The sequence below is a fragment of the Equus caballus genome, chromosome 3 (genome assembly GCF_041296265.1).
Source record: "Equus caballus isolate H_3958 breed thoroughbred chromosome 3, TB-T2T, whole genome shotgun sequence".
Lineage (NCBI taxonomy): Eukaryota > Metazoa > Chordata > Mammalia > Perissodactyla > Equidae > Equus > Equus caballus.
In genome coordinates, this window is record NC_091686.1 from 117,801,290 (window position 1) to 117,823,745 (window position 22,456).

Below are 22,456 nucleotides of genomic sequence, written 5' to 3' on the forward strand. Positions count from 1 at the left end.
TGGAAAAATGAAGGTCTGGGGATGGCAGGCACACCGTGAGGCAGGAGCTGAGTGAAGACCACTAGCCTTGCCCTGTCATTCTCCAGCCAGTGTGGCAGTAGCTGCTGATGGCGGTCTGGGCATTCAAGGCACTTGGTCAGCCCCCTGGTTCTCTGCTTCCTCTGGAATCCTAAGCACAACGTGCTCTATGCTCCAGGTGGGACAGAATATCTCCAGCTGGCCAACACAGACAAAGCCAAGTAGTTAGATAAGCAATGAAGGCGCAACAGGGGAAAACGTGAAATGTTGGGAAACCTGCCTTTTTAATGGTTTCCAGGGGAACCGGGTATTAAGGAGAGATTAGTTCTGTGGGCACAGTTGGGAGAGGTGATGAAGGAGACGGCCACAGTCTCAACCACGGCTACTAGGATTAATCACTCCTCCCCTGGAGCCCCACCACCTGCCGTCCCTGCAGTGCCAGGTCCCAGCTAGCATCAGTTCCTGTCTGGGTTACTGCAATAGCTTCCCCAGAGCTCTCCCTGCTCCTACCTTATTCCCCAGTAATGTGTCTATTCTCCACCCAGCAGTCAGAGAGATCCTACAGAAACAGAATTGATAGCATTGTGTTCCTCTGTCAGAAACCCTGCCATGGCTTCATATTTATTTGGAGCCCAAGTCTAAGGCCTCTCAGTGACTGCCAGCCTCACCCCATCTGCCCTCACTCCCTCACTCTTGGATCGTCTTCCCAGTCCATCCCCACACTCACTCCTGATCAGCCATGCTGGCCTCGGAGCTCACCTTGACCCAACAGCTTAGCCAAGTTCCTGGCCTCGGGCTTTCTCCCCAGCTGTCCCTGGGCCTGGAGGCACTTCCTGCAGATACCCCACAGCTGACACTGCAGTGCCTTCTCCCTGCTCTGACCCTCTCAGTGAGGCCCACCTTGCCCACCCCCTGCGACAGTCACATCAGCCAGCGCATCTTTCCATTTATTGTGATTGTCAGCCTTCCCCTTCCCAGGGACAGGGATCCTTTTCCATTTTGTCCCATGGGAGATAGGGATCTCCGTTTGCTCCTTGATGTATTCCAAGCACCGAGAACAATCCCTGGCCCGTAGTGTTCACTAAGAGAAAAAATGCATTACTGAATTAACTTTGAGAATGATTTCCAGCCCAAAGATTTATTGAGGATGTATTATATTTTAAGCACTATTCTAAGCATTTTGCCTGCATTATCTCATTTAATTCTCACAATGATCTCAAAATATAGGAAAATCTAAACACCTCCAGTGCCAAATGATACTGTTGAAGAGAAGAGACGATGTGTTATAATGATGAGATCCAGCCCTGGCTTTCCAGGTTTGATTACCTTTTGATAAGTGCTCTGAAAACCAATGGTGCCAGACGATATGTTAAGATAGTTGTGCTGCAGCTCAGAGCTCATCGAGGTGGGAAAGCAACTGGGTACAAAGGACAACATATAAGCCCTGGGGTAAATCTGGGATCCTGGCCCTCTCCATTTCCATGAAACCCAGCATGACGCAGTCAAAAGAAATGGTCTTGGAGTCACACAGCCCTGACATTGAATGCCAGCTTGGGCACGTACAGCTGTGTGGCCACAGGCAATGTACGTGGCCTCTCTGGGCTTCTTTTTCCACATCTGTAAAGTATAGTGCTGTCAACAGGAATAACTGAGAAAAGTGGTTGACCCATGGTAGTGTCTTAGGTCGATTTGTCCTTTACTCTTAGATTTAGGGACTGATTTCAGACTCATGCTTCTTCCTCAGAACTGTGATGCTGGACAGATTGGTGGGAAAGCTCAGCTCTATCACATCGAACCTACCTTGCCGCAGGTGGGGCCATGTACTCAGGGTTGGGAATGTGGAAATACAGTAAATGTTATTTCTTCACCAAGATGTAGGCAGGTTACTTGAGCTCTCTCAACACTCACTTGCTGAGATGATAAAATGAGTTGTGTCTGGAACAGGAAAGCTTGCATGAGGTGTTAATCTGAGGACCTTTTCATTGTAGAAATTTTGGGACATTGGGGGAATGTTATTATGCTGCTTTCTCTGCTCACAGACAGACATTGGCGGGACCAGGCCTGTTCAAGGACGGATTAGTTGCTCATGATGGCTGCCACTAGGGTGCAAAGTGGGGGCCATAGAGAAGGAAGTGTGGAGAGCGTCAGGGACCAGACAATGGAGACGGTGTGCCACGTGCAGGACATGGACTATGACCATAGGCAGTGGAAACACCAGATTTTAGAGGGAGGGCCTCGGCTGCAACATGCCGGATGGATTGGGGAAAGTGAGAAATGATGCGCCTGGAGGTGGACAGATTGCTGCAGAGTGGCTCCAGCTTCCCAGAGCAGAGAAGGGGGAGCCGAGCCCAGTTGCTGGCACATTAAGAACCGTCCCCTTTCCCTTCTCGTTTCCCTTCCCTGCCTTGATTTCCCATCCTTTCTTTGGACCTTCTGGAGCCCGAAAGTGTTGGATCAGGAGATGGAGTAAAGGATATTGTCTTGGGGGCCTCGGTCTCTGGAAGCCCATCCTGCACTCTAAGCCTGAGGCCCCTCCCCAGTGTTCCTGCAGACACAGAAGAGGGTCGGTCATGTCCCTTTCATTCTCGGGTTTTTATTGGGTGTGTACTAACCAGACACAAATCAAGTTTTTGTTTTGAGGGTTTGTTAAAAAATACTCATATTGTTTTTTTCATGTTGTTTTCCATCATGCATCCAGAATCTTTCAGGCATGACCATGTATAAATTAAACTGCACTATGAACACATCTATGGACCTATGAAAAGGGTAATTTGCTGTGGTTATTGTATTTGCTTATTACATACATTGATGGCCTATTAGAAACCATGTCCCCAGACAGTGAAAACAAAGAAAAGAAAGGAAAAAGCATTTGAAAATAGGAGATGTAAGGTTTCTATTTTTCTTGGTTCATTTGTTTCCTTTTGCTGAATCAAAATTTAAACAAAGAAGAAAAGAGGAAAGAGGTTAGATAGGGTTTCTTGGAACCTGGACATAAAGGATTCAGGATTTCTTCCATGTTTTCTAAATTAGATTATCTTTCTTTTGTCCTTCTCTCCTCAAGAAGATTAAAAGGGAAAAGAGGAGAATTTATGCAGATGGCATACAAAGAGGCTTAATTAGAAGACAAACATTGGGAACACGGTGGCCAAATGAAAGGGACCTTGAACCCCATACATGGCGCCAGGGCCTGTGCTGGAACCTTCTCTGTCAGTGTCTGGTTAGTGTGGGCAGGTCATCCCACTTCTCTAGGCCCATGTCTTCTCAATTGTAAAATTAACAGTTTCAAGCAAATGATGTCTAACTTTCCATCAGGCCCCACACTCTGAGAATCTTTGAGGCTAAAATTTTGGAAGAAGAAAAAGCTAAATTCAGACACCACCCTCCATTCTGCACCTGCAACCTATAGGCAGAGCTAGTCTATTCCAAAATATCCCAGGTCCATCTTCTGCCTTAATAAAAAGGAATTAGTAATCCCCTCAGGAGACTCCTGCCTCCATCTATGGATCTTCTCATGCACCAGTATTTCCTCTGCTGCTATTCCGTGTGAGGGGAATGACAGGAACTCAGAGCTGCCGTGGGAGATGTACACACAAGTGACGACCATTCAGGTGGCAATCCTTGAAAATTGAAGCCTGATCCATTTCAACAGAGAACCCAGAGGCTCTCTCTGAGTCAGGAGAAGCTGGAGGAGTGAGTGCAGCCCGAGTGGCTCCCAGGGGCCTGAAGGAGGCCCAGAGAGGACCTGCTGCCTGGCCAGGTATAAATCCAATAGGCAGCTAGCAGAGCTAGGTCCAAAGGGAAAAGCAGGTCAGAGCCAGGCGGACTGTCCCGAAATCAGATAGGCATTCAAATCAGGAATAAACAAAGGGAGGAAGCCATGGAAAAAAGAAAGGCAGAGAGGATGAGCTCCTTGATCACTGGCTTGGTTCCCCCTTACGTGGCTGCCAGCTTCATGAGGGTAGGACATTTTGCGTCTTGTCCACTTGTGTCCCCAGTCCTAAGACAATACCCAGCACATAGTAGCTACTCACTAGATAATTGGCTTGAGGATGGCACCAGGGTCTGCTTCCCAATTTCAACTCAGTTCAGTAAAGGACTTGAATGTGAGAGGTCTTTGTCCCCATGACCTTGAGACAGAGCCTTTCTGGAGCAGTCAGAGGATGCAGGAGGCGAGGGGTAGAGTCCAGGATGGGGGTGGGGGCTTAGGAAACATGGCCATCATCCACCAAGGTAGAGAGCAAACTTCATTCTAGCTGAGAGAGGGACATGGGTCATCTACCTAAACACATTTGGGAAAGATGACTGGAAAAGATGGCATCTGTGCTGGGCCCAGAAGAACAAGGAGAGTTTGAAGACGTGGAGATGTGGAAAGAGAAGAGGAAGAGAGAAACGAATCATGGGCAGAAGAGACTGCATGAGCAATGAGTATTTCAAAGAGCTCTGTTTCAGCCCAGCAAGAAATTCGGTTTGCCTGGAATGTAGGTTTGTAAAACAAAACTGAAGGGTTGAAATGATGGCTGAGACAAAATTATAGGGGATCTTTGAATAGAAAGGGATTGATGTTAAGGAGATCAATTAAGGAGCTCTTGCAGGATTCCAAGTGAAAGATCAATGGGGCTTCCTCAGGAGCCCTATGTGCGGCAGTTCCTGAGGAGATGCAGCATGAGCTGAACATAAGATGAAGAATTCCACCAGGGCTGGGAATGACTAGCACCTGCCTCATAATGCTTGTTGTGAGGATTCGATGGATTAATATGTGGGAAATGCCAAATAATGACCAGTAAGTTGTAAATCTTATGTAAGTTTCAAGCCATTATTATTATCATAATTATAGTGTTATACTCGATTATTATTCATGATCTTGGAGTCAACAATCCAGCTGCATAAATCCTTGAAAGAGAATTACGGCTTAAGAACAATTTGTGTGATTTCTCAGGAGCCTACAAGCTCACTGCGAGTGTATAGAGTGAGAAGCCTCTGGAAAAGGCACAGCTTAATCTGAGAGTTCATTAAGAGAAGCGTAGTTTCACAACAGAAGAAAGGGTGGTGCTCTTTCTGTCAGGTCAGACTGCACCTGCCATATTGGGCATACCTGGGAGTACAGGAAAAGGTAAGAAATTCAAGGGGGAGGACCAGGATGGATGGGAACAGGCATCTCTAACTCTGGAAATATATGGCCCCACCTTACCCTCCACCTCGGAAGTCACCGTGTCATGTCTGGCAGACACCCATTCGTCCTCATTCACCCCTTGGTGGAAGCCTCCCTTAAGTACCCCCTCACTTAAACATGTGGCCCATTTCCTCCTCCTTTTTCCTTCTAGATCATACGTATTTTTTTTAATCATTGATTGCACCTATTACGTTGCTCTGTTTTGGATTTGGGTCTGATTCATTTTCTGTCCCTTGGGACAAGTTGGAAGTTCTGCGTGTTAGTTTCCGAGGGCTGCCATCACAAATTACCATAAACCGTGTGGTTTACAACAACAGAAACGTATTCTCTCTCAGTTCTGGAGCCCAGGAGTCCGATACCAAAGTGTCAGCGGGACTGTGCTCCCTCCAAAGGCTCTAGGGGACAATCCTTCCTCACCTCCTCCAGCTTTTGGTGGCTCCTGACATTCCTTGGCTTGTGGCAGCATCACTCCATCTCTGCCTCCAGCTTCACATGGGGCTACACACGGCCTTCTCTTCTGTGTTTTGTCCTCTTCTCTTTTCTTACGGGAACAGCTGTCATTGGATTTAGGGTCCACGTTAATCCAGGATGATCTCATCTCAAGAGCCTTAGCTTAATTACATTTTCAAAGAAATTGTTTCCAAATAAGGTCACATTCACAGGTTCCACGGAGACATATGTCTTGTAGACACTGTTCCACCCGCTATATATTGATTCAACTACACAGAACTGGCTGAAAAGTAATGAGGACCTGGAAAGGGAAGATTCAGAGGGGATGTAAGAAAGGGAGGGAGCAAGAAAACATGTGAAGGAGGACTAGATGTGTTTCATTAACTGACCACGCAGAAGGTAGTTGCACGGGCTGGCCCCGTGGCCGAGTGGTTAAGTTCACGCACTCCACGGCAGGCGGCCCAGTGTTTCGTTGGTTCGAATCCTGGATGCGGACATGGCACTGCTCATCAAACCACGCTGAGGCAGCGTCCCACATGCCACAACTAGAAGGACCCACAATGAAGAATATGCAACTGTGTACCAGGGGGCTTTGAGGGAGAAAAAGGAAAAAAATAAAATCTTTAAAAAAAAAAAGAAAAACGTAGTTGCAGAGGAGAGGAAGGAAATCAAAGATGGCCGAAAGGCGTGGAACCTGAAGTGCGGGGAGGGCAGTCAAGAAGAGAAGCTGGAGTGTGTGGGGTGATGTACTCATTTTCAGGAGAACGTGAGATGATTGCAAGAACAACTAATTGGCTCGCTCACTGACACTCTGTGCCTCGGTATCCCCACAAGCCCATGGCATTTCCCACTTTCCTGGGATGTGCTGAGTTCTCTGTATAATAAATTAGCCTGTGTTGCTTCCCTGGTGGGCATTTGACCAGGGTCAATGACATGTAACAGAGCAGGAGTTTAAACATGTTCATCTGATTTATTTTACTACATGAGTAGGGTGGGGCGAGTGGCCCATAGGAAGGACAGCTGGTCCCAAATGTTTGAGGCCTTGTAAAATGATGCGTATCCACTCACACTACCGTAGGCAACAGGACTGTCTCCCCAGGCTCACAGATGCAATGGCCAACTCAGGATTGTTGAGCATCTCCTTCCGAGGTCAGATCTCAATGTAATGCAAAACAACCCATTCTGACCTATCATGACTGACATTCTTTAATAATATTGTCTAGACTGAAACTTTATGATTCTTTCAACATTGTACATTAAAGAAGTGTCTCTCTAAAAAGTGAACCCTCAGGAATGGTTTAAGGCGGAGAGAGCTGGTGGGGAGGAAAACTTTGGGGTGGGACGTTTAGGTCTTCCTTGTGATTAGCAAACAAAACTCAAAGCAAATAACTGGGGAGGGGGCAGGGAGGAAAGCTCTTCTGCTTCTAACCCTTCTGCTGCACTCTGCTCTTTTTATGCATTTTAAAAACAAGAAGAGTTTAACTACTTACTGTCCAGGTAGACGGCTGTTTATTTGCCAGCTTGTTAATATTTTCCTGAAATAATCCATTCTGGAAGGAAGAGCTCCTCCTCCTCATTCTCCATTCTCCCCCCGCCCATTCTCTTGTGGGTCTTTTAGTTGCTCTCAGAGGAGCCTGGCCCTGAGCATCGGGCCGTCACACGCTCTGGCTATCTGTGCAGCACATTTAACAAGCACATAGCAGGAGATTGGAGACCTGGTATGGCGTGCTAGCTGAGCCATCCAACAGCCTGGTCACCTTGAACCAAATCCCCTCCACTCTCTGGGTCCCTGTTTCCTCATCTGTAGCTTGGAGCTGAAAAGGACACCTGCCCATTTACTACTGAGAGTTGTTGCTGTAAAGATGAAAGAGAGCTTGAGTTCAACTCTTCTTAAAGTTAAAAAGGCAAAAGCAGATTTTCTGGAAAGGTCAGAGGTAGCTCCCAGGCTGTTGGGTTCTTGAGGCACCTAGGAAGAGGCTGAGGAAATTCCCAGAATCCTTCCCATCCTCCTAAAATTGGACTGGTTAAAGCCATTTAGGCAATGTTACATGGGCATCAGAGCACAGAAATGCTGCCATAACCCAGAAATGTGATGAAGCTGAGGGCCTCTTTCTCCATGCAGAGACAGGTCAGAATTTCCCTGGAATCAGAGATCCAAAGAACTTTCCACAATTGTGTGCTCGGTTCGCTATTGTGTATGAGCCCAGATGGGGAGGCCACTTGTCTATTCATTGTCGATGCATCTACTTATATCCTCCACACATTCCTGAGGTCATGCCCGGGGTCAGTTAGCCAGTGTGCTGGGAGAGAGAACGATGCCTGGACATGCTGCCACTCTCAAGAAGCCCCTACTCCAGGGGAAGGTGACACATGCACAGGCACATACATGGCAGTCTGATAAAACAAGATTGTTTATTTACTCTTGGTGGCCTTTCTCCCCAAAGACGATAAAAGATTCATGAAGCAGACTTCATCTGTCTTCTTTAATGATGTATCCCATTGCCTAACATACAGCCTGGCACAGAATAGGTCCGACATCTATTTGTTGAGTAAGTGAATGAATGGATTCATAAACAAATGAATGAATTATAAAACAGAGATATTCCAAAAATACCAAAGGGGTTCAAAGAGGAAGCAGCACAGAAGAACTCATGGGAAACTAATATTCGAACTAGACCTTAAAGTATCTTGCCAGATCCAGAGGAGGCAAAAAGAAGAATCTGATCAATGATCTGGGAGCATACAAAAGTATGGACCATGCAGGGGACCATGGATGAGGAAGACAGTGGCAGGAAATGGGGACACAAACAACAGAAATTGTATTCAAGGCCCCCGGGGCAGGGATCTTGGCTATCAGGGTAAAGAGTTTGAACTGTGTCCTGCAGAAATGGAAAAGTGGTGAGGATTTTCAAGCAGGGAGGTGACTGACAATATTCTGCTAATTAGACAGGTTGTTCTTGCTGTAGTTTGGTGGCTGGGTTAAGCCCAGGAGGCTGAGAGGCTGATGCTACAGCCAGGCTGGAGAGAAGGAAAGCAGAACGAAGCACAGCTTATGGGAGTGAAGAGGGAGGCACAGAATGAGAGATATTTGGGGATCAATCGTGAGGATCTGGTCACAAATTAGCAAGATGCCCAGGATGGAGGAGGAGAAAGAAAAGATTCAAAGTGAGTGCCCGGGTTGCTGGTTTGGAAACTCAGAAAGCAATGGAGCCGCTCACTAGCAAAATGGCCTGGATCTGCTGGAGGATAACCAATGAGGAAAGCCCAGAAAATAGTTCAGTGTCCACGTCTAGAACTTAGAAGAGAAGTCAGAGAGCAGATATAGATTTATGAATCAAGTTTTACCCAGATAAAAAAAACAGTGAAATAATGTAATAATGAAACGCTTTTGAAATTATGAAATAATGCCATCATCTTTCTAGATGGTCATTTTACAAGTGACAAACTATATCCAAACAACTCATTAAACTTTTTATCCATCGCGTTCTTCTCCATGGGCTAGATGGAGAGAGAGTCTGAAGTCCCCAGGAGGCATTTCTTGGAGCCTTTCATTGGTGTGTACACTCATGTACTCCACTGAAGCCCACTGGGGGCCAGGCACCGCCCCGGGCTCTGGGAACCAAAGCCCCACAACCTCTGCCCTCAGGAGATGGTGGTTTAGCCGGCCTATCAGGTGTGAATACAAGTGCAAACAAAGGACAATGACATTTCAGACAAGCGCTGTGAAGGACCCATCTCAGAGGTTAGAAGGTTTCTCTGAGGAAGTGACACCTGAGCTGAACTCAGAGTGTGAGTCAGTGTGAAGGAGGAGAATTACAGGCATTTGAGAAAAGGGAACAGTACCTGAAAGAGCCCTGGGGAGAGAGTAGAGAGCGTCCACCGACCAAGAGGAAGCAGGTTTGATCCATGTGGGGAGGACGGAGGGCGGCGAGGTGGGAGGAGCTAACCAGGGACCTTGTGGAGGAAAGTATCGTCAGTAAATGTCTGATAGCACCCACGAAATGCCTGCAGAAGAAAAGAAAGCATATTAAACTCGGCTAATTAGATGAACTAGGGATGCATAATAGTGATGGTTTACGATAGTGAATGCCTTTCTGAATTTGAACAAATTAACTCAATTTAAAATAATTGAATCTCTTCATAGAAAATGCCATAGCAAATTGCCTAAATTATATAGGAGTTCAATAAATATTATTTGAATAAGAGTTGCTGTTGCTATGTAACATGCCTTCCTACACCGGATGATGTCTGCTAGTTTGGGGTCAAATTTGACTAACATAGGAAAGGATTAGAACATTCCTTGGCCCATGGACACTGTCCTTGATGACAGTCTCCCATCAACCATGTGGGGAAGGTATGGTGCTCCTCCTTTTACAGACCAATGTCATGGAGACTCATAGAGCTTAAGGAGGGTCCTGCAGTGACCCTCCTGAGGTGGGAGAGCGGCCCACGTCCTCATCCTGACTGGGGCCTTCTTCCACCCCACGCTAGCATCCCTCGTTACGAAAGCTCTTACGTTAAAAAATACTTTCAAGTAATTAGATTACTTTAAACACAGATTTTTCTTAACCCCAATGGAAATGCTAAGAGAGATTTGGAATTGTGAGACCTTAATTACTTAAATCTGACCAGGTAGTTGTTTCTACGAATGAATGCACTTAATTAATTTTTTTCCCCCAGCTTCTTACTATTTCCTGACTATAATCTATTTTCTTTCATCCCAGGGGCAATCGAAGGACAACAAATGAAAGATCCAGTGATCTGAAGTTCCAGAACGTCCCTCTGCCAAAAAATAGGTCAGAATATTTATTTGTTTATTAATAGAGGAGTGAAATTTTTGATTCTGTGGCAAATAAGCTGAGCATCTCTCTCACACACACACACACACACACACACACAACGTTAGTGGGATAGAATTATACTGCTGTCAGTGATCTTACACTGACATGGTTACATGGAGACCAATGTCCGGAAGGAGAAGGGACCTGATGTGAGTGAACTGCCAGCACGTGCTTGATGAAGCTATAGACTGAGAAACCCCCAGGAGTCCACAGCATTTCAGGCCAGAGCTATTTCCACCACCCAGCCAAGTCTCTAAAGAGCCCAAGAGATAGCCACTGAGAGGGAAGCTTCCATTCCTCAGTGGTGAATGATTTAAAGGATGGATCATGGATGGATCAGGGCGTGAGTCCATGGCCAGGGCTCACAAGCAAGGAGACTAGAGGGTGCCATGTGCCTATATGGTTTCTTATCTTTGTCCTTCAGTTGAGCAAAACATTTGCTGAGCAATTATGGCATTAGGACTTGCACAGGCTACTGAAAATACAGAGATGAAGACAAAGTCCTATCTTTGAGGGGCTCACAGCCAAGTCTGACAGCTCAGAGTGGGGGTAACTGGATGAAATGACTGACCGGAGGCCAAGCCTGAAGTGGAATGCAGCCCTGCCATTGACCAGCAGTCTGATCCTGGGCTGCACTCTGATGCTCAGGGGGCTCACGGGTCTCTGGGCGTCCAGCCAGAACCCCCTCGCCACGCCCCGCCCGAGCCGTCTCTGTGCCTCCAGGAAACCAAAGATCTCCACGTGCTAGACCAATCCTTCATTCCCATGTACTTCAAGTCAAGTCGGTCACCACACATCCATTCCGTTCCTACTGTGTGCCACACACAAGAAGCATTCTTGGAATCCTAAGATTTGCTTGAAGAAATATTTTCCCTAGGCAGAATGCATGAATGCTGTGAAACAGACGACTTGAAATATTTTCAAGACCACGTTAAGCAAAGGAAAATTTGCAGCTGTTCTCAGACTTCTTCACTGTCTACATTAAATACACTTGAATAATGCATTTTAAGTTGGTTTTTCTTATTTCTTGACAATAGCAGGGATGGGAGATGGAAGGGTTAGAAGCCGTCCTTCAAATGGAGATGGGCGCAGCAATTACATACATCAAAGTAATATTTGTGGTTACATTTGGAAAAAAAAGAGAGAAGTTATTTTTTCTGAAGTGAATTATTTCAGGATGTGTCATAGCATGCTCAAGATATATTAAAAAGAGCAACAGATGATGTTTCTGCAACCTGTTCCAAACAATTTATAAACCTAAATTAAAAAAAAAATTCCCGTATACATACAAATCTCTGTACCACTGCATATTTTATAAGGAAAGTATTGTATGAATATAAATTAGTATTTGAGATATATAAACCAAATCAAAATGTTTGAAAACTACATATTTGGGTCTACTATCTTACTTTAATAACATTAAAGCTATGTATTCCTTCTTCACACAAACTACGATTATGAGTGTTTGATGACGGTGACGGTGAGAGGGTGCTGGAGGTGGGCAGTGCTGCCAACAGAGGGGGGTCTGTTGGGACTGGATTTAAATCGCAGCTGACCTGCTGAGTAGCCGAGTGACCTCCCTCAGACAAGCCCATTTCTGTTTCAGACTTCATGTATTTTAGAAATGGTATTTGAAAAATAATGAGTAGGCTGTCTTGTCCACTGCTGATCCCTGTACCTAATGCAGTTCCTGTGTTTGGGGACTAAATGCATGACCTCGGTAGGGCCTGGAACATATAGGTTCTCAACAGATAACAAAGACTGACTATCACTGAGTGTTCACCATGTGCTGGGTGCTCTTCTAAGGGCTTAAAGGTAGCATCTCACTGGATTCTAACAACCACACTATTAGCCTCCCTTATTATAGGAGAGGAGGATGCAGGCCGAGGAGATTACTAACCTCCTCAAGGCTGAATAGCCAGTTGTGGTATAGAAACAGTATACATTAATATTATTGCTAATACCCAACAACCCTGGCACTCCATCCACTGCCCTCTCTCCTGCCAGCCCTTAGTAGGGTGGAGGAGTCAGCTCTCCCCACAGGCACAGAGGGCTGGCTCCCCCTACCCACCCCAATTCAAACATGCAAGGAGCTTTCAGTGACTTACAGAGTAAAATGTGAAGCTGTGCTGGGGCCCCACCCAGGTGATCTTGCCCAGGGGACCATCCACGAGACACTCAGGATCACATCCGCCTCCATTACCCACGACCTGTCTACACCATTGATATGAACGTGTCCTAGAACTTCCCATGGAATTCATCAGGCTAAATGCCAAGTGCCCACGTCTATTCTGTAGCTATTCCCCATGGGGGTAGAAACAGAAACACATTGACTGATGTTTTCCAATTGAGTCCAAGTTCAAATCAATAGTTGAACACCAAACATGTACCAGACACCACGAAAGGAATTTAATGGCATTTAATCTCATGATAGTGCTCTGAGGTTGGTATTATTATTCCCATTTTACAGATGAAGAAAGAGAGCCTGAGAAAGGTTATGTTTCGGTCACAGTCACAGAGCTAGTAACTGGTAATGCTGGATTTAGATTCAGAGTCTAACTTAAATCGAGTGCCATTGCTGGGTTCTAAGTTATCACAACTTTCTTCTGTATCAGTACGTACATGTGAATTTCGTCTTCTGTTCCTATGAGTCTCCAATTTGCTTGTGGAAAGACTGCCCACTATGAAGAAGGAGCATGTGCGTCACACTCCTGAAAAGAACGTCCACATCCACAATAACGAAGCCTCATAGTGGTGGTTCTCCAAGTGTGGCCCCTGGACCAGCAGCATCAGCATCACCTGGAAGCTTCTTAGAAATGCCAATTCTCAAGCCCCACCTTAGACCTGCTGAATCAGGAGCTCAAGCATTGGAGCCCAGACACCTTTGTTTAAACAAGCGCACCTGGTGGTGCCCATTCAAGTCTGAGCATCATTACCAGGCGTGCTGATGTAAGAGGCTCTGCCTCAGAGCCCACTCTGCCCCCGCCCACTCAGTCACGGTAAACAGGGTGGAGGGAAGAAGATATAAGGTAGGGACCAGGTGAGAGAGGGTAGGAGGGAGCTGGGAGGGAATGTTCTCCTCACCTGGGAAAGGTCACTGCACTGGGGACTGGGAAAACCAGAGATGAAGACACAGCCCCTGCCATCCAGATGCTCAGTCTATGGCAGAGGGAAACAGAAAAGGAATCTATAACAGATAAGACACTTGCCCCAAGCGGTGAGAGAAGCAGACCCAGGCCCCATGGGAGCAATAAGAGAGACTATGGGAGACCCAGAGCTTGCCCAAGTCCACATTCTAGCGAGTCACAGAGCCAGGGTTCTAAGCCAAGTCTTCACACTCCAAGGGCAAGTCTCTTTTTCTTCCCCGTCTTGACAGCGCTATTATTAACAGTCACTCACACTTCCCACATTCAGAGCCTTCCCAAGTCATTGCCTTACGGACTATCAACTTTTTCCCTTCTGCCACTAGCACCTGCAGCAACAGTTAATTCCAGGGGGACAAGGTGCAGGTGGCTGTAATTTCTCAGGGCCCATGTGGCCAGTCCCCATCCTTCAGGAGGCTGCCGCCCTGTTCTATTCTGTGCACTAGGGGGCCCCCTGCTGGACGTTCCCGGCCAGGCGCGCCTGCGGTCCCAGGAGGAGACGGGCAGCCACTACTGCTTGTCTGCTCTTGATCTCTCTGGTTTTGCCCAACCTGTTCTCCCTGGGAATCCGGGGCAGTGAGACATCCACAAGAATCACTCCTGCTCCCTCTGGCCCCCTTACTGTGCAGAAAGCGGAGTGTCCTCCTGAAAAATCTCACAAGCTGAGAGCTTTATGAAGTGACCAAAGTGCTTTCACAGACAATGCATGGGATACAGTGGGGCGTCTCGCCAGCTTTCCTGTGGTTGTCCACAAGGAGCTCCTACATAGTAGATGCTCAATAAACATTACTGAATGGAGGGGAGGGGAAGGGCAGAAAGGAGAAAGAATAAAGTCAGGACCCGCTCAGATACACTAGGATGCTCTTATCTTGTGCTATTCACAGTGCCTGGCACATACTAGAAACTCAAATAGGTGATAAGAGGAACTTTTAACAGAGGAACAAGGATGGAGGAAAGAAGAGACAGAAGACAGAACGCATGGAGAAGAGTCAGAGAGTGGAGGAGATCACAGACTCAGGAGTTGCTCTGTCCACTGGAGCTAAGAGGCGTGGAAACTGTCCTGCTCTGCTGTTCTCAGGCATCTGCCCTACAACCCATCAAAATGCCAGTGACGTTTGTTCTCATCTTTTAATATTTGTCAGGGACACTGATAGTTTATATGAAAGGAATTGTAGCTTACAAAACATGCTTTCTGTCCTCAAAGAACTTAAAACCTAGTTGAGGAAAGAAAATTTAAAAACACAAGGAAGGTTTTAGATTTCACAATGAGATTTAAATAAGAAATTAATAATTACATGCTGTCTTTTAATTATATTAAGTATGTTATTAGAGCAGGAAGGGCCATAGGAGCTCAGAGGAAGGATGGGGACAGGGCAGGATCCTGAGGAGGTGGAAGCGGGGCCTCCCTGGGTCAAGACGGTCTTGGCAGGGATGAGCTTTTTACAGTTCTGAATGATACCAAACACTTGCAGCATTTTCTCCAGGACCCCTTCAGAGACTTGCATACCCCCAAATATTTTCTTCTGTAAATTAAAAAAAGGAGGATTCTTGAAACTCATCAAGGATTCCTTTAACAAAGAATGAACACATTTATTCACTTATTAAGTATGAGCCTTGACCTGATTCCACCTTGGTGTGAATTTCAACCGCTTCAAAATCCTGTGGGATTGGGAGATGTTCCCCAGTCTCAGATCTGTAATGAAAATGTAGATCCTATTGCTGTGGGGATTTACGTGGGACGTGTGCACACATGAGGACAGGTTCCTGCTATGTGCTGCATGCTCTACTGGGCCTTGCTGGGATAGGACAGGCCCGTGAATAGACCCAGACTTGGTCTGCAAGGTGCCTCTAGGCTGTCCTACTCTGAGAATGCCCCTCCCAGCTACGCCTCCCTGTGCGTGTGTGCATGGCATCCATTCACTCATCCATTCGCTCATTCGTGCTCATTCTACAACACTTTTTGTGTACGAGCCATGTTCCAGGCGCCGTATTAGATACCTGGTCTCCCCCTTAGGAGTGGGGGCCTAGTGTAGGAAGTTTGAGAAATCGAGCTGTACTCTGTTCTGTTTATATGAGTGTGCGTTCCACTGGATAGGTGCCAGATGATCAGAGGGGGGCTTTGGTGGACACGTGGGAAGCGAGGAAAACACTCACTGTCAAGGCCCTCACTACCTCTTACTTAGACTCTTATCCCAATCCTTCCCTCTGCAGTCCATCTTATATGCTCCCACAGTACCCTTCTGAGATACAGCTCTGAGCATCCTTTATCCACTGCCTTGCAAAGCTCCACACTGTCTGGAGGTCGACACAGTCCCTCACACTTATCCCTTCAGGTTCCTGTTCCCTAAGTACACTGTACATTTCCAAACCTTAGCTCCCATAGCTCCCTGATGCAAACCCTCCGCCTCGCTGCCATTGGTGGAGGGGCAGCAGGACGGGCCCTGCCATCAGACAGGTGGGCTGTGAAATATGGCACCAGTGACTCCCCCAAGGGGCTAACCTGGGCTTCAGTCAATCCATCTGCAAAATGAAAGGGCTAGTTCACGGCCCCATTGGGTGCTAACATTCCATAGTAGCCCTAAAATTGAGATAGAAAAACTGTCCACCAAGAATTGCTAGGAAGTTTGGGTGAAATGACTTATGTAAAGTGCACAGTTACCGACGTAGTACAGACATTCAAGCCGAGGGAAGAAGAGAATGAATTTAGAACTTTAGATCCTTCTTCATTTCTCTCTAGAGTACATTAAAAATGAATTTAGTAATGCTTAAAAATATCAATTTGTCTTCCAAAAATTAGAGAATTTTATTCTAAAGTAATCTTTTAATTTCAGGGGCAGAATTTAAAATGAGTTGTGGAGCTGAGCCAGTTCATCTTGGAGGTTTGAGAGAGGGAGAGGGCTGGTAGGGTGAAATCACCCCGACTACTACCCAGGGGTTTGGCTGCCATGTGCTAGACCAGCAGCGGGTGCCTGGGGAGATCCAGAGGTGAGATCCAGAGGGTGCCTGGGGAGATCCAGAGGGGATCCAGAGATCCAGAGAGATCCACTTGAGGGGGCGATGAGAATTAGTCTCCATGCCAGGAGCTTGACCCTGGAGACAGGACCAAGTCCCGTCTCTATGGGACCAGAATAACACACCATCCAAACTCTGTTCCCGTGGATAAGCAGAATGCAAGTGCTCCCTGCCTGCTTCATCAGGCCCAGTCCTCCCAGGCAGGAAGGGGAGAAGATGAGTTTAATTTAATACCCTTTAAAAATTAAAAATTATTAAATTATTAAGAAGTATTAAAAATGAAAAATAATTGAGAAATCAAAAATCTTTATTTATAATGAGTCTTAAATATTGGGAACCACAAACCTCTGGAGAGCAGCCTTGTTCATTTCGTATTCCGTGAACCCTGCCCCCAGCACAATGCGGACACCTGCCTATACATCCAGAAGTACAGAGGAAGACCCTCTGCCTGCAGGCCCAGATGTGGAAGGGAGCAGGGGGTGGGAAGAGCAGAGGGATGGCTGCCAAGCCCTAACACCCTCCAGCTGTGGCCCGTTGGCACGTGGCCATGTTATTGATGCTGTTGCACGAAAGGAAGCCGGGTGCATCCTTGTAATTCCCTGGCGAGAGGCAGCTTGCTAACACATGGGCCTTGCTTGAGCACAGAGAGAACACATCAAATCTCCACGAAGTTTGCTAGCAGCATCTTTCATTAATCACTCCAGCCTGTCAAGCTGCAAAGAGTGTTAACACAGGAGCCTTTTCAGATAGCTCGTCAGCTGCTGGTGTCGAGGCAATATCGGCACTCCAGCCAGATACAACCGTGGAGTGCAGGACGCCTCCCCAGGCCCCGTCCTTCCCAGGCCCTCGGTGTCAGCTTCCAGCCTTCCTCTTCTCCCTCCGGGCTTTGCGGGCTCAGCTGGAATAACAGCACCGTTCCCTGCTTTGCTGACGCTTCCTCTGCTAATTCATTTGGCTTGCATTGACGCACAGAACACCCTGGGGTGCATAATCCCAGAGGATGTGACATATGAATGAGCACCATCGCTTTGGGGCCCGAGGAGAGGCAGAGTGGATCAGATAAGCCACTTTCAGACAGCCTTGACAATTGGGAGGAAGCTCCCAGATGCAGAGAGCAATGAGCTTTAAGTTGCTGCTATGGGCTGGTAAATAATAAGGGATTTAGAGTCAGACAAATCCCGGCTCTGCTAATTGCTTGCTGTGGCACTTTAGGCAAGTCACTTAACTCTTCGAAGCTTTATCTGCACAGCGGGAAAAGCCACCCAACCAGAGTGGAGCCTCCCTCAGGGCCTGAACAGACCCTTGTCCGTTCAGCCCCACTCTTTTTGGATGTCCAAGACCCCAATTCTGCCTCTACAAGTCTGACACTTGGAACAATGAATTGGACATTATTGCCAATGCGCTTTCTAGTGTTAAAGCCTTTGAGTCTAAAAGCCAGGTGAGGACAGGGTCAGGACAGAAGCCTAATCTAAAACCCAAAGCTCTTTCTAGGATCCCGGGGAGAGTGGGCCTCCTATTCTGAACCCCAGGGCTCAGGCAGGCCTCCTGCCCACCCTGGCTGTGCTGCCTCCCGCCGCTCGCCTGGCTTGCCACACTCACGTCAAGCTCACCGTACACAGTAACAAAAACATATCATTTCCATTTCATGTGTCGTGAGTTGCAAGTCTGGGGAGCCTTTCGAGGCCTTAATCAAAGGCCAACATGTCAGGGAAGAGGCCGTGTGTTGAAAGCGTCATCTCAGGCCCCAGATGAACGACCTGCTCCTTCCCGCCTGATTGACTGTTAATTTCTGCAGAATCTCGGGCAGCTTGAAAGGGTACCAAGACCAACCACAAGGGTTCGGAGATGCAGCTGCACGATGCTTCCAGAGCAGGACTCACTGCTGGCTAGGGGCAAAGGCTGGTGGGGCAGACGGCGAGGAATTGGGGGTCCGACAGGCTGGTCTCAAATCCCTCACGCTCTGTGGGAATGGGCATGTGGTGGGCCCTCCAAATCCCCCATTTCCTCATCTGTAACCTTGGGACAATAATAGCTACCCCACGAGTCATTTTGAGCATGCAAAAGGGCAGAGGGCCAGAGGGTGAGCGGGAAGCTGGACTCCGTGGGCTGCGGTCTCCAGGTTACTATCATCTCCCGGCTCTGCGCCCAGTGCCCTGCCACCAATGAAGCCTCATAAATATTTACACCCGGCTGTGTTGCGATGCTCAATTAATTGCTCCTGTGACGCACTTTGAGAGCCTCGGAGGAAAGGTGCCGTCCAAGGACCGGGGATTATCAACGGCACAAACAAGTCGGCTGGCAGAAACAGCGTCCTTCAGAGCTTTTCCTCGCCCCAGGGCTTTTCAGATCATTGCCCAAAATCTGGGGGAAAGTGCTTCCAGAAGCACACTGTCCAAGGGCAAACATCGTGGCTCTGCAAAGACCTTGCTGGAAAATGGACAAATACGTGTGCAGATAAAACAGAAAAAATGCAAATGGTCCAAAACCACTTGGAAAAAAAAAAATCACTCTGACTAGTCATCAAGGAAGTGAAACAGTTAGAATAAAGAATCGAATCCCAGGGAGGCAAAGTTGTTTGAAAGTATGGATTTAACAGTGGCGACGTACCGCGAGATAGTCACTTCTCACTCTGTGGATTAGAATGTAAATTGACACAACCCATCCGGAAGGCCACTGAGGGATGTGCCGTGGGGGGTTAGAAGACCCACTTTACCTGACCCCTTCACTGCATGTGGTGGAGTCTCTCCGTGGGAATATTCAGCGATTAGATTAAAAACACAAGCATAGATGTGCATCGCAACACTGCTTGCAGTAGTAAAATCCAACAAGAGCCTAAATGCCCCCTCCGAAAATCATACAGCCAATCAATATTGTGGTTTTGAATATTAAAGACATACCAGTGTATTTTTAACACCAGGATCCTGTACATTCTTTTGTCATTTTTGTGCATCTCTATATTTAAATGTACACATACATCCTCAAACACATGTGCACATATGTACAAGAGATTTGCCAAAATATTACCTGTGGTGTTATTTTCTTCTACACGCATGTTTCTATTCTCTATATTCTCTCTAATGGGGTGTTACTTTAGGTCTAGAACAATACAAACCTAAAAAAATCCTTCCAGAGGTTGATCTGTGAAACAGCCTTTGAGGACTGCCCACTCCTTGGGGGAGGTCTCTGAGCTGCCTGCAGCTGCCATTCACCTCGATTCTCTTTCCTGCCCTAGGTCACGGCCTCGAGTCAACAGTCCCACAGGTGAGTCAGGGGACCTCAGCCACCCAAGCAGTGGGAATGTCAGTGTGGGTCCGTTAGACTCTTCTTTCCATTCTTTTGCGTTTTTTCTTTGATAAAACTATTGGCCTATTCAAAATGGCATTCGCTACCTATGGCCTTTCCCTCTGGTTGGTCCCAGGGTGCAGCCTGGTCTGTGACTTCTATAAGCTCCAGAAGCTGGCAGACTGGGTAGGAATCCTGGCTCTCCACTTATTAGCTGTGCAGCCTGGGAAGGAGAGCAGATCCCTTTGGGCCTGAGATCCTTCACCTGTAAAATGGGTATAAGTCTGCCTAAGTGCCAGTATTGTGGCCACTCACTAGTGTTTCTTCAACTAAACTCTATGTAATGGGTTCCCCCAAAAATATGTGTTGAATGGATGAATGGATCAGAAACCACATTTCATGCTCCTCTTGCATCTCTTTTCAGAGACTAGTGTCTGGTACTAGGCACTCAATAGGAGCCCATTAAAGTTTGACTAAAAGTATGTACTATTCATCTTGGAGCATTATTATTTCAAGGAAAGTCCCATAGAATTTCCTAGAAAGCTAGTAGCTAGAAATGATGACTAGAATGAGACAGAAAGAAAGAGGAGAGGAAGTGTGCAAAGAAGTGATAGAATCGTGGAGAGTGAGGTAATCAACAAACAAATTCAAGAGGTTCATGATGGCACATGTTGTAATACAGGCCTGCCCTTGGCACGTTCCACACAGCAGTGAGGAGAAGTGGGAGAAAGTAAGATCAAAATCACCAAATGTGAACTTAAATCAGAAACGAGCACCCAGCTCTAATCCCTCTTACACAACATGTTTTTATGAAGCTTCCCTGTCAGGTCCTAACAAGGGTTGCATTCTCTCAAAGCAGATGCTTCCAAATTATGCTGGAGTCTTTGGTCTCAAATATACCCCCCTCCATACGCTTGCCGCCTCTCAGCCCTTCCTACCACCCGCTTAGAGTCCTGGGGGGACTGTAGAAAATTCTAAAGGGGATGTGCCTGAAAATGAAGTTGCCAGTCTGAGGCGGTGGTTGATGAATTATAAACCTGTTCTCCTCTCCCTTCCACCTTGCTCTCCACCTACGTTAAGGCAGAGAAAAAACTGACAGGTGGGCATTCCATTTCATTAGCAACATTTTAGAGACAGAAGCAGGGAAAAGAAAACAAATCAAACCCCTAAAAAAGTCATTTGAGATTCAGTGGCCAAAGCCTGCCCATACACACGCAAATCTCTACCCTGCCAAAAATACCTAGCAGCAAACCACAGCACCCAGCCTGTGGGTGCTTATGAACCACTGCAAGAGTCTATTAAAATAGAACAGGACTGACATAATTAAGGGTGTGCACAACCGTTTACATAAGAGACTGCTCATCACAGTGATATTTATAACAGTCCCAGATACTTTTAAGTGTTTGCAATTTTTTCACCATGGAATTAGTTGAAAGTATGGTGAGGAATCCATATAAGAGAATACTACGTAGTCATTAAAAATGATGATGTTAAAGTATATTTAGTGATACGGATATGTTATAGTATGCTATTTTATGAAAGAACAGGCAAGAAAGCAGTGTGCACACAGTGTGATCATGTATACATGGACCACATCGTGTGTGTGTGTGTCATTTGGATATAATCAAATATTTATAGTGGTTGTCTTTGTATGGGGACATTATAGTGATTTTTATTCTCTTCTGTTTTGCTTATCGGTATCTTATAATTTTTCTACAGTAGCATGTATTTTTGTTCACTAAAAGCAATTTACCAAAAAAAAAAAAAAAGATACTCCAGGCCTGGAGAAAACAGACTCACATTCAAACTTGGACAATCTGTCAATACCAACACCTTCTCTGAGGCTGATACATGGAAACCAGTGCCATGTTTTTCCATTGAATAAATATTACTTCCACTGAATAAAGAGTGAAATTGGAGAAGATAGCCCTATTTAGAGACTACTTCTTCTGTCTAAGGTCACCATACACAATAAAAACCCTAATTAAGATATATGTTGGCTGTTTTCAATTAAACAGACGAGAAATTTCATGTTGTCCAGGAACACTTGTTTTGTTTTGATTTTGTTTTTTGGCTTGCTAAGGAAAGTGATCTTGAAGGTTGCTCTTTCCCACTTTTTAAAGCAAAATTAATACATATTTTAGGACCAGAGGGAGGAAATGCAGGTATGGAATGTACGAACATCCAATGCCCCCTGCTGGCCATTTCTAGATATTGCAATACCTGCTTTTAGTTTAGCAGAGGCTGGTTGTCCCCAAGACGTTGGGAAATTGGTGGACAGAAACAAATTGAAAAGTTGACAGTGGAATTGCTGGGAAAAGGAGTTCACCCAGTTCTCATAAGCACGAGCCAGGATTTGCCTTTAACAAGGTAATTGCATTCAGGTATTTCTAGGATGGTCTTCAGAGAATCACTGGCTAAAGCAAAAAGAGAAGAAAAAAGGAAACTATCAAGATTGTCCCCACCGAGAAGCTGCTGTCAATTCTCTGAGCAACAACTGTCTCCGAATATTTGAATATTTTAATTTCTGGAGGTCATCC

The 22,456-nt window shown here is 46.3% G+C and overlaps 1 protein-coding gene across 3 annotated transcripts in view; it reads left to right on the top strand.

Annotated features, from left to right (window-relative positions):
* Nucleotides 1-22,456, top strand: part of CLNK (cytokine dependent hematopoietic cell linker) — a 154,540-nt gene that overhangs the window by 62,068 nt on the left and 70,016 nt on the right. For all 3 annotated transcript variants that reach the window (XM_001499285.6, XM_070262704.1, XM_070262703.1), the window contains 2 exons: nucleotides 10,363-10,434; nucleotides 19,867-19,895. In XM_001499285.6, the coding sequence (XP_001499335.3) occupies nucleotides 10,363-10,434; nucleotides 19,867-19,895 (101 nt within the window). The remainder of the gene's footprint in view (nucleotides 1-10,362; nucleotides 10,435-19,866; nucleotides 19,896-22,456) is intronic.